We start from the raw sequence: 13,672 nt of genomic DNA on the forward strand, positions 1-13,672 counted from the left end.
TTCAGCTTTTCCAGCCCAGCTCATGGAGCTTTATTCAGATGTGCCGACAAGATCCTGGTTGGTTCTTGTTACCCTCAAAGGGGCCAGGCCAAATTTCCCTAGCAACCCAGTGCTGCAGAGCCATGAACTCTCAGAGCCCACTTTTGTCAGGCTCCCAGGACTATGCGTAGGCCTGCTTCGAAGCCCCTTTTCAGAACCAGTATTCACTTGGGCCTTACTCTTGCTACCCACCCACCATTCTCATCGTCAGGCCCAGGAAGAGGCCACAGATGACCAGGGCTACACAGGGATGTTCCCCGGGCTCAGAATCCCCGGTTAGCTTCAAGGACACATGGATGACTGGCAGAAACAGGGATCCACTAGTCTGTCTGCTATGTGAATACACAACCATACACACTCTCAGGCTTTTGGGAAGTGACGTGCAGAGTATCCTTGGCACATGGTAACGCTTCTGGGCTGAAGGGCGACTTGCACAAGAAGCTGCAACACTTGCTGCTGCCAAAGTAGCTCCCGTAGTCGAGATGGACAGAGCTGGCTCTGACACCCTGCCTGACAGCCCTGCTCAGGACCAGCTTAGCTTGCTACTTGTTCTTCCAGTTGTCGCAAAACATGTCAACGGATGTTGAGGTCACAAGGCTTCCCTAGTTGGAAGTCACTGATTTTGCCACACCCAGCCTTTAGTGTCCAGACATAAAGGAACGGAGTCACACCTAACACCTATCTTCTATAGCAGTCAGAGATGAAGAGACCTTCACCACTCAGTGTTCACCTGGCACCAGTCTAAGCTCCCCGACACTGAGTGCACACCAGGCTTGAGCCTGGAGGAGGGAAGGGAAGGGAGAGGAGAGGCTGAAGCACTCAGAGAACCAGCAGTGCTCTCGACGAGGGGAGAGGACTTCTCCCAACCTACACTACTGCAGCTTTGCCCTGCTCTGTTCAGGCAGGGGAAGGCCTAGGAGGGGGGGACAGTTCCTATGCTCCACAATAAAAAATTTAAATATATTCATCAAAATAATTTCTTTTAAAAATCCCCCGCTGCTGACAGCCCCACTGGCTGGTTCTCCATCATTTCCCCCCCAACCCAGACACAGCTGGGGAGGTCCTGAGTGGCCCAAGTGCCTTTGAGTCTTTCCCACCCAAGTCTTTGTGGGCAGCAAGGAGAGTGCCCTGAGGTCCATGCTGGGTGGGTGGGTTCTCCAACGATGTGATTCCCGATTACTCCAGGCCCAGGATATAGCTGATGCCTTGTACCAGGCCAATGATGACAGGCTGCCAGGCCACCAAGTAGCGAAGCCAGTCCAGCAGCTGCCCATACATGACATGAGGCCTCTCCCAGCTGTTGGAATGTTAAGGATCCAACGCTACATGCACGAGCTGTTAGCTTCATCCAGCATGGTAGGAAGGCCTTCCTTGGGTCTGCCCAGAGTGTTAAGCTGCTCTACAGCCCAAGAAAAATAAAAAGCCACCCAGCTTCTCTTTAGTTCTCCACGTTGGAATGAAAGGCTGAACCCAGATAATCAAGGGAAGGAGAGCAGAGGGGACTGGAGACAGACTTGAGAAGTGGAGAGGTAAAATAGATACCCACAAACAACATCCATGCGGGGCCTCAGTGCACCACCTCCTCAGAGATGGCAACAGCCTGAATCTGACAGACACCCTAGAGACGCATCCATGATGTTGGGAACGGGATACCAATAGCGTTGTTTGTTTGTTTGATACAGCTTTGTGTAGCTTTGGCTGTCCTAGAACTCACTCTGTAGACCAGGCTGGCCTCAAACTCAGAGATCCACTTGTCTTTGCCTCCCAAGTGCTGGGATTAAAGGTGCTCACTCTCCCCCCCCCACACACACTCCCACACTCGCCACCCTTAACTAGTAGAGTCCTCAAGCAAGTACTCTGCCTCTGGCCCCTAGAAGATTCTTGGAATGTACAAAAATTAAGGTTTTCTCCATGAAGGAAAAGATTGTGTCTACTGGTATGTTGTGTAGCAATTTCCTTCCAGATAAAAGCTTCCATCTTGGCAGAAAGCTTGTTAAGAAGTAGGTTGCTCTAAAGAGGTAAACATCCAGCTCAATAGAAAAGCTCCTTAAGCCCAGAAAGTAAAGGATTCAAAAGCTTTAGGAAGTCCCTGAAACTAACCAGCTAGCCTAGGCCCCTCCTTCATCAAGGGTATATACGCAGTGAAAACTGATTAGACACAGCTGAACTCCCTAGAAGACTCTCAAGACCAGCCCAACTGCCTAGAAGAGTCTCAGACTAACTGAACGGCCTGCAGCGAGTCCCAGATCTGCGGCTTTCAGAAGCCACCGTAGCTTTCAGTGCATTTGTCTCTGAGTCATTCCTGCCGCTGTGGTAACCCCTTCCCTATGCTCCTGTAAGTAGCTCCAATAGAACTCACTGGTTCACTGAGCTGGACTTTGGTCTGTAACTGGTTCCCTGCCTGGGATGAGCAGATACTTACTCGTATCTCCCCGGAGTACTGTCACAAAACAGGACAGAGTCCGAAGGAAAAGGAGCCAAAAGGCTATTCATAAGGAGCCCACCTCTGGTAGAGACTGAAGGAGGCCCTACCGAAGTCAAAAAGTTTTTTGTGGCGGCTCCTTTCCTTTTACATCTAAATGTAGGGGAAGGGGTCTAAAGAGAGGAGAGAATGCCTGCGAAACCCCACTGGGAGGAAAGACCATGGAACAGCTTTTCAAATGGGTAGAGGCATCAAAAATATCATAATGGCCTAGGTCTCTAAGAGCTCGGGGCAGCTGCAAGCCCCAGCAAGGCCAGATAATTATAAACGTTCTGGGACCAGCCCTAGAAGAACCATGTAGGAAACCTGAAATGGGACAGGACAAAGTCTGTTCAAAGACTGTGACAGGGTAACTAAGAACATAATGTCCCCCGAACAGTCTTGCTGGTGTATAGGGAGAGGGAACTGGAAACCACAGAACACAGAGGGCAGCTGGGATAGGAGCTGGGACAAAGCTGGATCCTTGGACCCCTCAGGAAGTGAATGTGGGCTCAGAGAAATAGCTGGGAGGAAGGACTGTGCCACGTATAATGGTCCTTCACTAGATGGGAATGGAGACAAGGTGTCTCCAGCTCACCAGCTCCTTCAGGCACGTGCCTGCACAGGTAAAGGTGCTCTCCAGCTCTACCGCGACGGGCAAGGCACTACTCACTGGTAAACTACCCGTGGATGTTGCTAGGGAATCAAGTGAGATGACACAGGTGAAGAACCTGCTAGAGGAAGCAGACACATGACATGTGGCAGTGGCTGCTTCCACTAGCAATTTATAGTGGGAGCTGAGCTTCCCATGTCACACCCCACTTCCCCAGAGAAGCCAAATTGAACGGTAAACAAATTCTAGGTTGGGGGCAGCAGGGATGGCCCAGGAGGACCTAGACACTGACAGCACTTTCTTCCCACCACCCATTCTCAACAAGGACCCAAAGGATACGGATTGCTGAACATCCTCTTCAGGTCCACCTTCTCCTTGCAGTAGGGACAGGTCTGCTTCTTTCCCACGATGCACCAGCCTCGGATACAGAACTCATGGAACCTGAGCACCGGTGGTCAAGGGAAGTGACTGAGCCAGACTGGCATGCTAGCCCCTTCCTGGATCTCAGGGTGGCAGAGCATCTACTCTAGAGAAAGGTTCGGATCGTGGCTTCTCTTCTTACAGCTATGGAATTTGAGGCAGGTCCCTTCTCTCTGAATGTTTCCTCACAGATGGGGATAACACAATTCCCAACGTGGCACAGAATGGGAGCTTAGCTACATGGTCAAGATGAAAGACCAGCTCTCAGTGGGGGATTTGACTCTAACTAAAGCACACCAGTCGAGGGTCTCCTTCCCCTGGGACACGCAGCAGCTTGGGCATCCTCAGCAGCCGCAGCCTTGGGCTCTCTGTGACCTGGCAGGGCGTAACTAGCTTTTCCTGGCGGGGCAGAGTGCCACTCCGGAAGAAAGGGTAAGAAGCTGCATCTTCTGTCGTGGCCTGCCTACACTCCAACTTTGGCCCACACAACACAGTCACTGCCACCCGCCTCCCGCGTGACTGGAGACCTGAGGCACAAGGCAGGATACACGTGATTGCAGGAAAGCCTGTATGTGTTCTCGATGATGCCCTCTTCATTGACATCCACGAAGATCTGCTGCCCACACACAGCACACACGCTGTCTGAGAGGTGCTTGGTAGGCATGCCGGACTCACTGTAGAACTAGAGGGTGAGAGCAGGAGGGAAGGCCAGAAGAGCTGTGAGAATCTGTCTGCCTGCTAAGATAAGGATTGTGGCAGGCGCAGTCAGGAAGCAGAGAGGTGAAAGGTGGAGCTCAGCTCACTTTTTTTTTTTTGTTTTTGTTTTTTTCAGACAGGGTTACTCCGTGTAGCTTTGGCTGTCCTAGGCTCTCTTCTTAGATCAGGCTGGCCTTGAACTCACAGAGACCTCTGCCTCTGCCTCCCTGAATGCTGAGACTTTAGGCATGCGCCACCACACCCCGCTACTTTTTCCTCAGTCCAGAACCCCACCCGGGGACTGGTGTCACCACAGTTGAGGTAGGTCAGTTAATCTGATCTAGAAGCCCCCTCAGATATTTAGCACCACATTCTCCCAGGGGCTTTCTGAATCCGGAATTGTCTCCTTCCCGAAACAGAAGACAGACTGATGTTTTAAAGTTTTGAGTCTGAGAAGCTTTCTAAGGAAGGAGCTCTGGAGTCCATTGTGCCTACACCTGCTGAGACGAGTCTGCACCAGTGGCCATTAGTGACTTAAGTCCAAGTTTTCAGAAGGGCACAAATAGAAGCCAGGTTACAACATGCTAAAGAGTCAGTGACAGCTATAAAAAGCTGGGCATAGTATTTAACCCCAGCACTAGGAAGGCAAAGATATTTGGATCTCTGTGAGTTCAAGGCCAGGCTGGTCTACAAAGCCAGTCCAGGACTGCCAGGGCTGTTACACAGAGACACCCTGTCTCAAAACAAACCAACAAATAAATAAACAAATAGTAACAGTTAATCTGCACAGACAGGCTTTCTACTCATGAGGAGCAAAAAACTGGCCAGTAGCCAAAAAAGAAAGTGGCCAAGAAGGGGCCTTTTTTGTTGTTTTGTTTTGTTTTTTTATTTATTTTGTTTTTTAAATATTTTATTTACTATGTATACAGTGTTCTGCCTGCAGGCCAGAAGACGGCACCAGATCTCATTCTAGGTGGTTGTGAGCCACCATGTGGTTGCTGGGGATTGAACTCAGGACCTCTGGAAAAGCAAGCAGTGCCCTTAACCTCTGAGCCATCTCTACAGCCCAAGAAAGGGACTTTTAAGAAATAAAAATGTAATTATGGCTATAGTGGACACACCTAATCCTAGCACTTGCAGAAGCAAGAGGATCGCCAGACTTCACGTGTACATGCGGAGTTCCAGGCCAGACAAGGCTCCACAGTGACAACCTGTGTCAGAAACTCCCAAATAAATATAAGCACAGTGCTTCAAAAGTACAAAGGACGTGCCTGGCAGACAGGGTGGCTCACAGCTCACTGAGCGCGAGCCAGGCGCGCACACTCACCCACACTCAGGGGCAGGTGCAGTGGGCCTCTCACGGCAGCATCACCGAGGCGCACACACGGTGCCGTGTCATACATGCAGGCAAACACACAAAATAAAGTTTTTAAAATGGACAACAGAAAGAAGGTTAGGATCTGCGAACAGCCCAGCCTGCGTTCCCGCCACTATTTCAGCAGTGGAGACAGCACACATGCCTGCTCTGGGCCAGGGCCTTTCTCAGAAGGTGAGGCAGGACGAGCCCCACACTAAGAGCTTTCCCAGGAGCTCCATCAGAGGAAGAAAGTACCACAAACGTCTCACGGTCCCTCCCCCAGCATGACTTCTAACCCGAGGAGAAACTACAATGACGGGCTGTCACACGCTCAAGGCTTCCTAGAGGCCCTATGGAAAAGCCTGTCTCCATCCACGATCCACTGACACGGTCTAAATTACATTAGTCAGTACTGCAGGCATCTTCACGAAGTCAAAGACAATTGTTCTAATGAGGTAATGCAGCCCAGTGGACAGGAACTCAGAATGCTTGTTAATACAACGATAAAACCTCAGTTTTATTTCTAGGAATCCTGAAATCAAATTAATCATGAGGCTCTCAGGTCAAAGCATTACCAACAGGAGATGAATTGGGTCTAGTTTCTGACTTCTGAGGTCTAACTGGGGACACATCTATAAAATCACCTGTAACTCTCTTCTAGACAGAAGCTGTGACCTTTGAATGTACAGGAGATTGAAAACTGACTGCGGCTGAACGTATGTGCCACACAACAGAGTAGTCCTCAGCCTTTAGAGAGGGAAATTGGGGCTAGAGCAATGGTCCAGCAGTTTATAGCACTCGTTGCTCTTCCAGAGACCGAGCTTTGATACCCAGAACACAGAACTTTTCTTTTGGTTTTTTTCGAGACAGGGTTTCTCTATGAAGCGTTGGCTGTCCTGGACTCGCTTTGTAGACCAGGCTGACCTCAAACTCAGAGATCCATCTGCCTCTGCCTTCTGAGTGCTGAGATTACAGGCGTGCACCTCTGTGGCCAGTGGCTCAGAACTTTTGAAACTACAGTTCCTAGGGATCCAATGCATTTCTGCAGTTATGCATGTGGTGCAGATATAAATGCAGGCAAAACACCAACATACATGAAAACAATAAAGAAAAAGTGGTAAGGACTTTTTAAAGGAAGGTAATTCTAGCATATGAATGAACACTGGAGATTTTATACACGTGAAATAAGCTGGCCACAAAACGGCAAAACCACTCATGACTGCTCTCACGAGATACTAAGAAGCTGACTTTAGAGACAGAGTAAGGAAGGTCACTACCAGGTACGGGCTAGGGGCAATCGGGAGTGTTTTACCATCACCCCACCTCCAAATAAACCCTAAGATTTCACTAGAAGTAGGTAATTATGTACTTGTAAAAAGGTACCATGTGTAAAAGTTTATAAGATAACTGTTGCTGAGAATGAATTGGCTGATGAATACAAAAAGGTTGGAATATCCAGATTTGCTGAGTGCTGGGCTCGGTGCGTTGGCACAAACCTGTAATCCCAGCACTCAGGAGGCAGAGGCAGATGACCTTTGTGAGTTTGAGGCCAGCCTGGTCTACAAAGTAAGTCCAGGACAGCTAAGTCTATAAAGAGAAACCCTGTCTGGAAAAAACACAATAATAATAATAAATAATAATAATAAATAATAATAATAATAATAATAGAAAAATAAATTAATAATAATAATAATAATAATAATAATAATAATAATAATAATAATAATAATGGCTGGAGAGTGGCTCAGCAGTTAAGAGGACTATGACTCTTGCAGAGGACCTGGGTTCAGCTGTCAGCACTGACATCCATAACTCTACTTTCAGGAATCTGACACTGTCATTTGACCTCTGCAGACATTAAGCACGCAACAGTACACATACATATAGATAATTCATATACATTAAAACAAACCAAAAACATCCTTTAAAAATGTGCTAATTGACAAACCAGGGATATTTACTTGGGTCTTCCAGTTTGGCCATTTTAAGCCTGAAGCAGCTCTCTCCCCTACCCCTTCTGCAATGCCTCCTTGAGAAAGGTACTATCGTGCCCACGTTTCTTTCTCAGAGACCAAGCTAAATCCTGTCAAAATTGTCTCCCACATACTCCTCAAATAGTTCACAGCTTCCTTTTCTACCATCTCTACTCTCATCTCTCCCAGATTCCTGGAACTGTCTCTTTAAAGGGTCTGCTCTAATCTAGACCCCTCTCTAAAACCTGTTTTCTATCCAGCAGCCAGAGCCATCTTTGCTAAATGCAAACTTGATAATCATTCTCTATTTGAGCCTCTCAGAGGTTTTTCTTCTAAATCACTTTATTATTTTATGTGTATGAGAATTTTGTCTGCATTTATGTGTACGCACAATATGTGTGTGCCTGGTGTCCAGAGAAGCCAAGAGAGACCATAGGGTCCCATGGAACTGGAGTTACAGGCAGCCGTGTGCCGCCATGTAGGTGCTAGAAACCAAACCGGGGTCCTCTGGAAGAGCAGCCCATGATTTGAATTGCCGAGCTGTCTTTAGTAACAAAATTAAAATCTCGGGGCTGGCTACCGAGCTCAGCAGGCTCTGCCATGCCAATCCGATGACCTCAGTTCAATGCCTGGAGCACACACACCTAAAGGCCCAAGGAAAGAACTGAGGACACAAAGTTGTCCCTGACTTGCATCTAAGCATCACTGCTGTGCACTGCCACCATCATCCTACACAAACACAATAGTAAATAAGATTAAAATCTTTGGCCTATAGGTTTTCACTCTCATCTACTGACTATCTCTCTAGACACTAGCATTAGTTCCTCAAAAACATCCACCCTTTCGTGACGCGGAGACGGTCAGTCAGTAAAGAGCAGGAAGACCCGAGTTTGCTCTTAGGTGCCCACAACTGAAAAAGGCTGCCTGCAGCAGTGGGCACCTGCACCTCAGTGCAGGAGAGGGTGGGCACAGACGGGGGGATGCCTGGATCTCATTGCCAGCAAACCTAGGTTAACTGACGAACTCACAGTTCAGTGAGAGCTTACTGTAAAGATTAAAGGAGATGGCTCCTAGGTAAAGCACCGCCTAGCATAGCTCATGATCTGAATTCCATCCGCAGAGGCACAAGGACAGAACCAACTCCACAAACTCGTTCTCCGGTCTACATGAGCAACACAACATATGCACACCCACAGCACACACCATACACACAGGCAGTAATAACTAAAAATAAATTCGGTAAAACCTGCACTTGGGAAGCAGAAGCAGATGACTCTGTGAGTCTGAGGCCAGCCTAGTCTAGAGGAGTGATTCTCAGGACAGCCACGGCTGCATAATAGAGGCCTGACTCAAAAAACAGTAGTAAAAAGAATCAATAAAAATGAGGAAAGTCACCTCAGGTTGACCTCTGGCCTCTGCACTCATGTACACATGTTCATATGCTTGCACATATAAACACACACGCAAGCACATACACTACACACAAACACAGGTGTGCTGCACACTTACAACCCTCATTCTGGCCTGCTGGCCAGCCAGTCAGCCAAATCAGCTAGCCAGGCCAACAAGGTGGATGGCTCCCGAGGAATGCCATTCAGGTTGTCCTCTGGCTTCCAAAGGTGTGTGCACACACACAGATACACATACACAAAAAAGGAGGAAGAAAAAACCCTATGCACACTCAATTCTCTGACAGGACTCTTGCGGATGCTATTTCCTCATTTCCTCCTACAGTCCACACCGCACACTTCATCACTTACTGCTACTCATGTTAGAGTCAGCTTGAAAGGACTATTTTTGAGGAAGCCATCTTTGAGGTCAACGAGGTCAAACATGTCAGTGCTGTACGTGTCTATGGCATCGTGTCCCCTTCCTCCGCAATACTTAATACTTTCATATTCGTATTTACCAACTCCACTACTGGTAAATGCTGGATACCAAGTAGTGGGAATTTCATGTATTACGTTAATATTTAACTTTCTCATTGGTGAGTGACATTATTTGGGGCAAGGGCCATATTTTATTCTATATTCAGAGTTTGTGTGTGTAACCCATCGAGTTTAATTAGCGTTGTTTGCATAAGTACGGGTCATGGGTTACTCACTGACATTTGGAAAAGCTACCAGTGGGTATACACTAAACAAAGCGACTGCCTCTTCACTAGCAAAATGAGCCGCCAATAGCTCCTCAGAGAGGAGAACAGGTTTATTTTCAGATAGGACCCAGGCATAAAAAAAAATCTCTCTGCATACCACCCACATCCTAAAGGTTTTTATATTGCTTATTTCATTTTAGCACCTTAGTCTTACATCAAGCGATGCTGGTCTGAACAGGTGCAGGCAGCAGGAGGCGATACTGAGAGCACAGATAACAGAGTCTGGTGGCACAAACTTGTAATCCTAGTGCTCAGGAGTCTGGGGCAGGAGAATTCTGAGTCCAAGGCACCTGGGCTACAGACACAGCAAGACCTTGTCTCAAAATAAGCAAGTAAGTAAGTAAATAAAGAGCAGAGATAAACTTACCCCTATGGTGGATGCCATGTAGTCTGCACACATCTCTGCAAAGTCCCGCTCGAGAACGCCATAGTAGAGGCCATAGAAGAGAAGAGAAATGCCAAAGTCCATTGCATCTTCTGGTTTAATCCTGCGTGGGAAGCACCATGGCAGTGAGGCCTGCCCTAAGACACAACTGCTTTTGATTACTTCTTGGGGACACTCAAGACAAAGCCTAAATTTAGCCGGATCACTCAAAAGCGAGAGCAAGTGTTAGTACATTACTAACAAGCCCGCCCACTCCTTTTACACGGTCCACAGCCTGTTTTGAGAAAGCCATTACTATGAGCTGCAGAGACCACGCTCGTGTGTCACTGCCCCACAAACCCGGTCCCCAATCTCAACTCTGGCTACCCTTCCAGCCTGACGTGACAGGCAGCCAGACTCTGCTCTTGCCTGGAGAACCTTCAGGAGCTATGCGTTAGCAATCCACGATTGGTAAATGCTGGATACCGAGGAGTAGGGATTTCATAAAAACAAACAAGAAAAAAATTAAAAACGTAACTCACTGAATGGCTCCACCTCCAGCTACCACCCAATCTGATGTGGGTGACCCCACTAAAGGTCAGGCAGGGCACTTATGACTGGGTAGAACTGAGGCAAATAAGTATCCCACGTATGTGAAATGTGCCTGTGGAGCTCCAAGGAAGCAGGGCACAGCAGGACAGGCATTTTCTCTCCACCTATAAGGACTGCACATAATGGCTTAGGTTTTCCCTATTTTCCTTTACAACCTAAAATATTTACATTTGGCCTTTTACAGAAACAGTTTAACAAACATAGTTTTGGGGTATATGTAAAATTATGAATATTTACATCGTTGTTTAAGTACATATACGGTATATAATGTCATCAAAGTTAAGTTTTGGCTCAAGCCTATTTACTAAAATATATGGATCCTTCTTATAACATTAGTTTAAAATTCCAAGTACAGTCTAGAGTCTATGAATGTTGGAGAAAACTATCTTTGCTAACATGTTTTACAAGGAACTCCATGCATTCACTCATAGCTGTAAGTTATAATTCTCATAGAAAAAGGATATGCTTATCAGCCTTGCAATAGTAACAGATTTAGTTAGTGCTCACTTTACACCAATCAAACTAAACAGCAACATAAGAAGAGTCAAGTCAAATTCCAGGTGCAGTGGTGCACACCTGAAATCCCAGCACTCTGGGAGGCAGAGGCAGGTGGGTCTCTATGACTTTGAGGCCAGCCTGGTATACAAAGTGAGTCCAGGATAGTCAAGGCTACACAGAGAAACCCTGTCTCAAAAAACAAAACAAAACAAAACAAACAAGTCAGTCTCAGCAGTTAAAGGCATTTGGCTGCTCTCAGAACAGCAGGGTTCAGTTTCTAAGACCCACATGGCAGCTCAAAACTGTCTGCAACACCAGTTCCGAGGGATTCAATGCCCTTTTCTTGCCTCTGTAGGCTCCTTCAAGTACAGCTGCATGCAAAACACTCATAAACATTAAATTAAAATAGCAAGATCTTTGTTTTTGTCTTGTATAAATTAGCAAAGTAAAGAGACCATAGAAGAAACATCATTGAAACCTAACCCTGGCTGGGCGAGGAGCCACCGTTGGTCGCAGCACAGCTTTGTGGAAGGCATGCAGTAGAGACTACAGGGAGGAATCCTAAACTCCCTGGAACCCTTCATTCTTGCAGCCCATTTTCCCCCTAGAAGAAAGAAATCTAGGATTGCCCACTCACTTCATAACATACAACTTAGTTTTACTTGTCCTCCAACAAACTTTGCAACATTCTGCCTACAATGCACTGGGGTTAGTGGCTTGCTGGGCAGAATGAGAACGCCTTCAGACGGTCCTATGCTTGAAGGCTTGGCCCCCACATGGTGAAACTGTTTGGGAAGGGTTAGGAGGTATGGCTTTGCTCAAAGAGAGGTCACTGGGGGTGGGCTCTGAGCTTTCGAAAGCCCATTCCAGGCTCAGTGTCTGTCTGTCTGTCTCTCGATCTCTTTCTGCCTACTGCCTACAGATAAGGATATAAAGCTCTCAGCTACTGCCCTAGGACCACACCTGTCTGCTTCCTATCATGATGATTAATGGACTACCCTCTAAAAATATAAACAAGTTCCCAATTACATGCTTCTCAAAAATAAATAAATAAATAAATAAATAAATAAATAAATAAATAAATAAATAAATAAATGAATAAGAGTTGCTTTAGACATGGCATCTTTTCACAGTAATAGACAGTCTTTCCATCCATAAATTAAAGTCTTCATCTTTAGTCACTGTTCCAGACTTCGAACTCCTTCCCCTCCGCCCTCTTCCTTTTCCCTTCTTTAGTACTGAGGATTTAAGTTGGCCTATCCTGGCCTTCTACCACTGAGCTGTACCCACAGCCCATTTTTTATTTTTTATTTTGAGCTAGGATCTGGCTTAAGTAACCTGGACTGCCTAGGCAGACAGTCAGACACTGTATTTTCAGTGTTTCTGCTTTAGCCTATAAGTAACTGGGATTACAGGCCTAGTTTGGGACACGCTTTCAATATACAGCCCCTCACTCAATATAAACCAACCAACAAACTAACTAACTATTTATTTATTTTGGAGACAGGGTTTCTCTGTGTAGTCTTGACTGTCCTGGACTCACTCTGCAGATCAGGGTGGCCTCGAACTCCCAGAGACCCGCCTGCCTCTGCTTCCAGAGTATTGGGATTACAGGCGTGCACCACCTGGCTCCCACCCTCAATATTAATTACTTCATCTAGGTATCCATACCTCATCTCCTTCTGGCCTACTGACTCACTGTACTCTCTAGTTTCTGAGCTCAGGACTGCTTGACTTTAGCTCATCTGTGGGTAAGAGGGCTTGTAAGCTGGTGTAGATCTTCTAGAACGCTCATGACAAGAGGAAACAACAAGCAGCCAGCCCTCATTGCTAGGGCTGTGCCCTCAGGAAGAAAGACATGCTGATGATGACAGCACTGAGTGAAAGAACGCACGTGCCCAACAGTGGGGCAGGACTTACTGCTCCCAGGGCACCATTCCAGAACTACTTCCCTGAGGTCTGTCGAGCGTGGAAGGGCCGCCACACCACGCTCTGCCTGTGAAGTGGGGGCCTCACGGGACAGAACATGCTGCTGGAGGGGTGGAGCGGTGGGGCTTCCAGGCCAGAGTGTTGCCCACAACTCGGTGTGGACCCAGTCTCTCACACCTTGCCTCTGGGGCTACTACGAAGGCCCGTGCAACCCTGCGCGGCTGTGCGTCCTCTCTTGGATTCTCCTAAAAGGACCTGTTGCCAGTGTGGCTGACTCAGTTCACAGGGTGCACCATCTGGCCTAAGGATTTCCAAACCTTTTCTGTGAAGAACCAAATAAATACTTTAGGTTTTATGGCCCAAATGGTCTCTGTCACAACTACTCAACTCTGTTGTTTGAGTGCAAAATCAGTTTCAGACATTTAACAAATGATATGAATGACTGCCTTCCAAGCGTGACGGTACAAGCCTATGATCCCAGCATCAAAAAGTCTGAGGAAGAGGAGCCCAAGTTTGCGGTCAGCCTGGACTACAGATGAAAAAACAAAACAAACA

General features: G+C 47.1%; 1 protein-coding gene across 1 annotated transcript in view; it reads right to left on the minus strand.

Annotated features, from left to right (window-relative positions):
• The window catches only part of Rnf121 (ring finger protein 121), a 53,862-nt gene continuing 40,190 nt past the window's right edge, over positions 1-13,672 (minus strand). The window contains exons 6-9 of the mRNA XM_055623167.1: positions 10,082-10,202; positions 4,082-4,215; positions 3,453-3,554; positions 1-1,336 (exon numbers count right to left, since the gene is read on the minus strand). Coding sequence (XP_055479142.1) covers positions 1,216-1,336; positions 3,453-3,554; positions 4,082-4,215; positions 10,082-10,202 — 478 coding nt within the window. The 3' untranslated portion in view covers positions 1-1,215. The remainder of the gene's footprint in view (positions 1,337-3,452; positions 3,555-4,081; positions 4,216-10,081; positions 10,203-13,672) is intronic.

The sequence above is a fragment of the Psammomys obesus genome, unplaced genomic scaffold (genome assembly GCF_907164565.1).
Source record: "Psammomys obesus unplaced genomic scaffold, mPsaObe1.curated_primary_1811, whole genome shotgun sequence".
NCBI classification, from domain to species: Eukaryota; Metazoa; Chordata; class Mammalia; order Rodentia; family Muridae; genus Psammomys; species Psammomys obesus.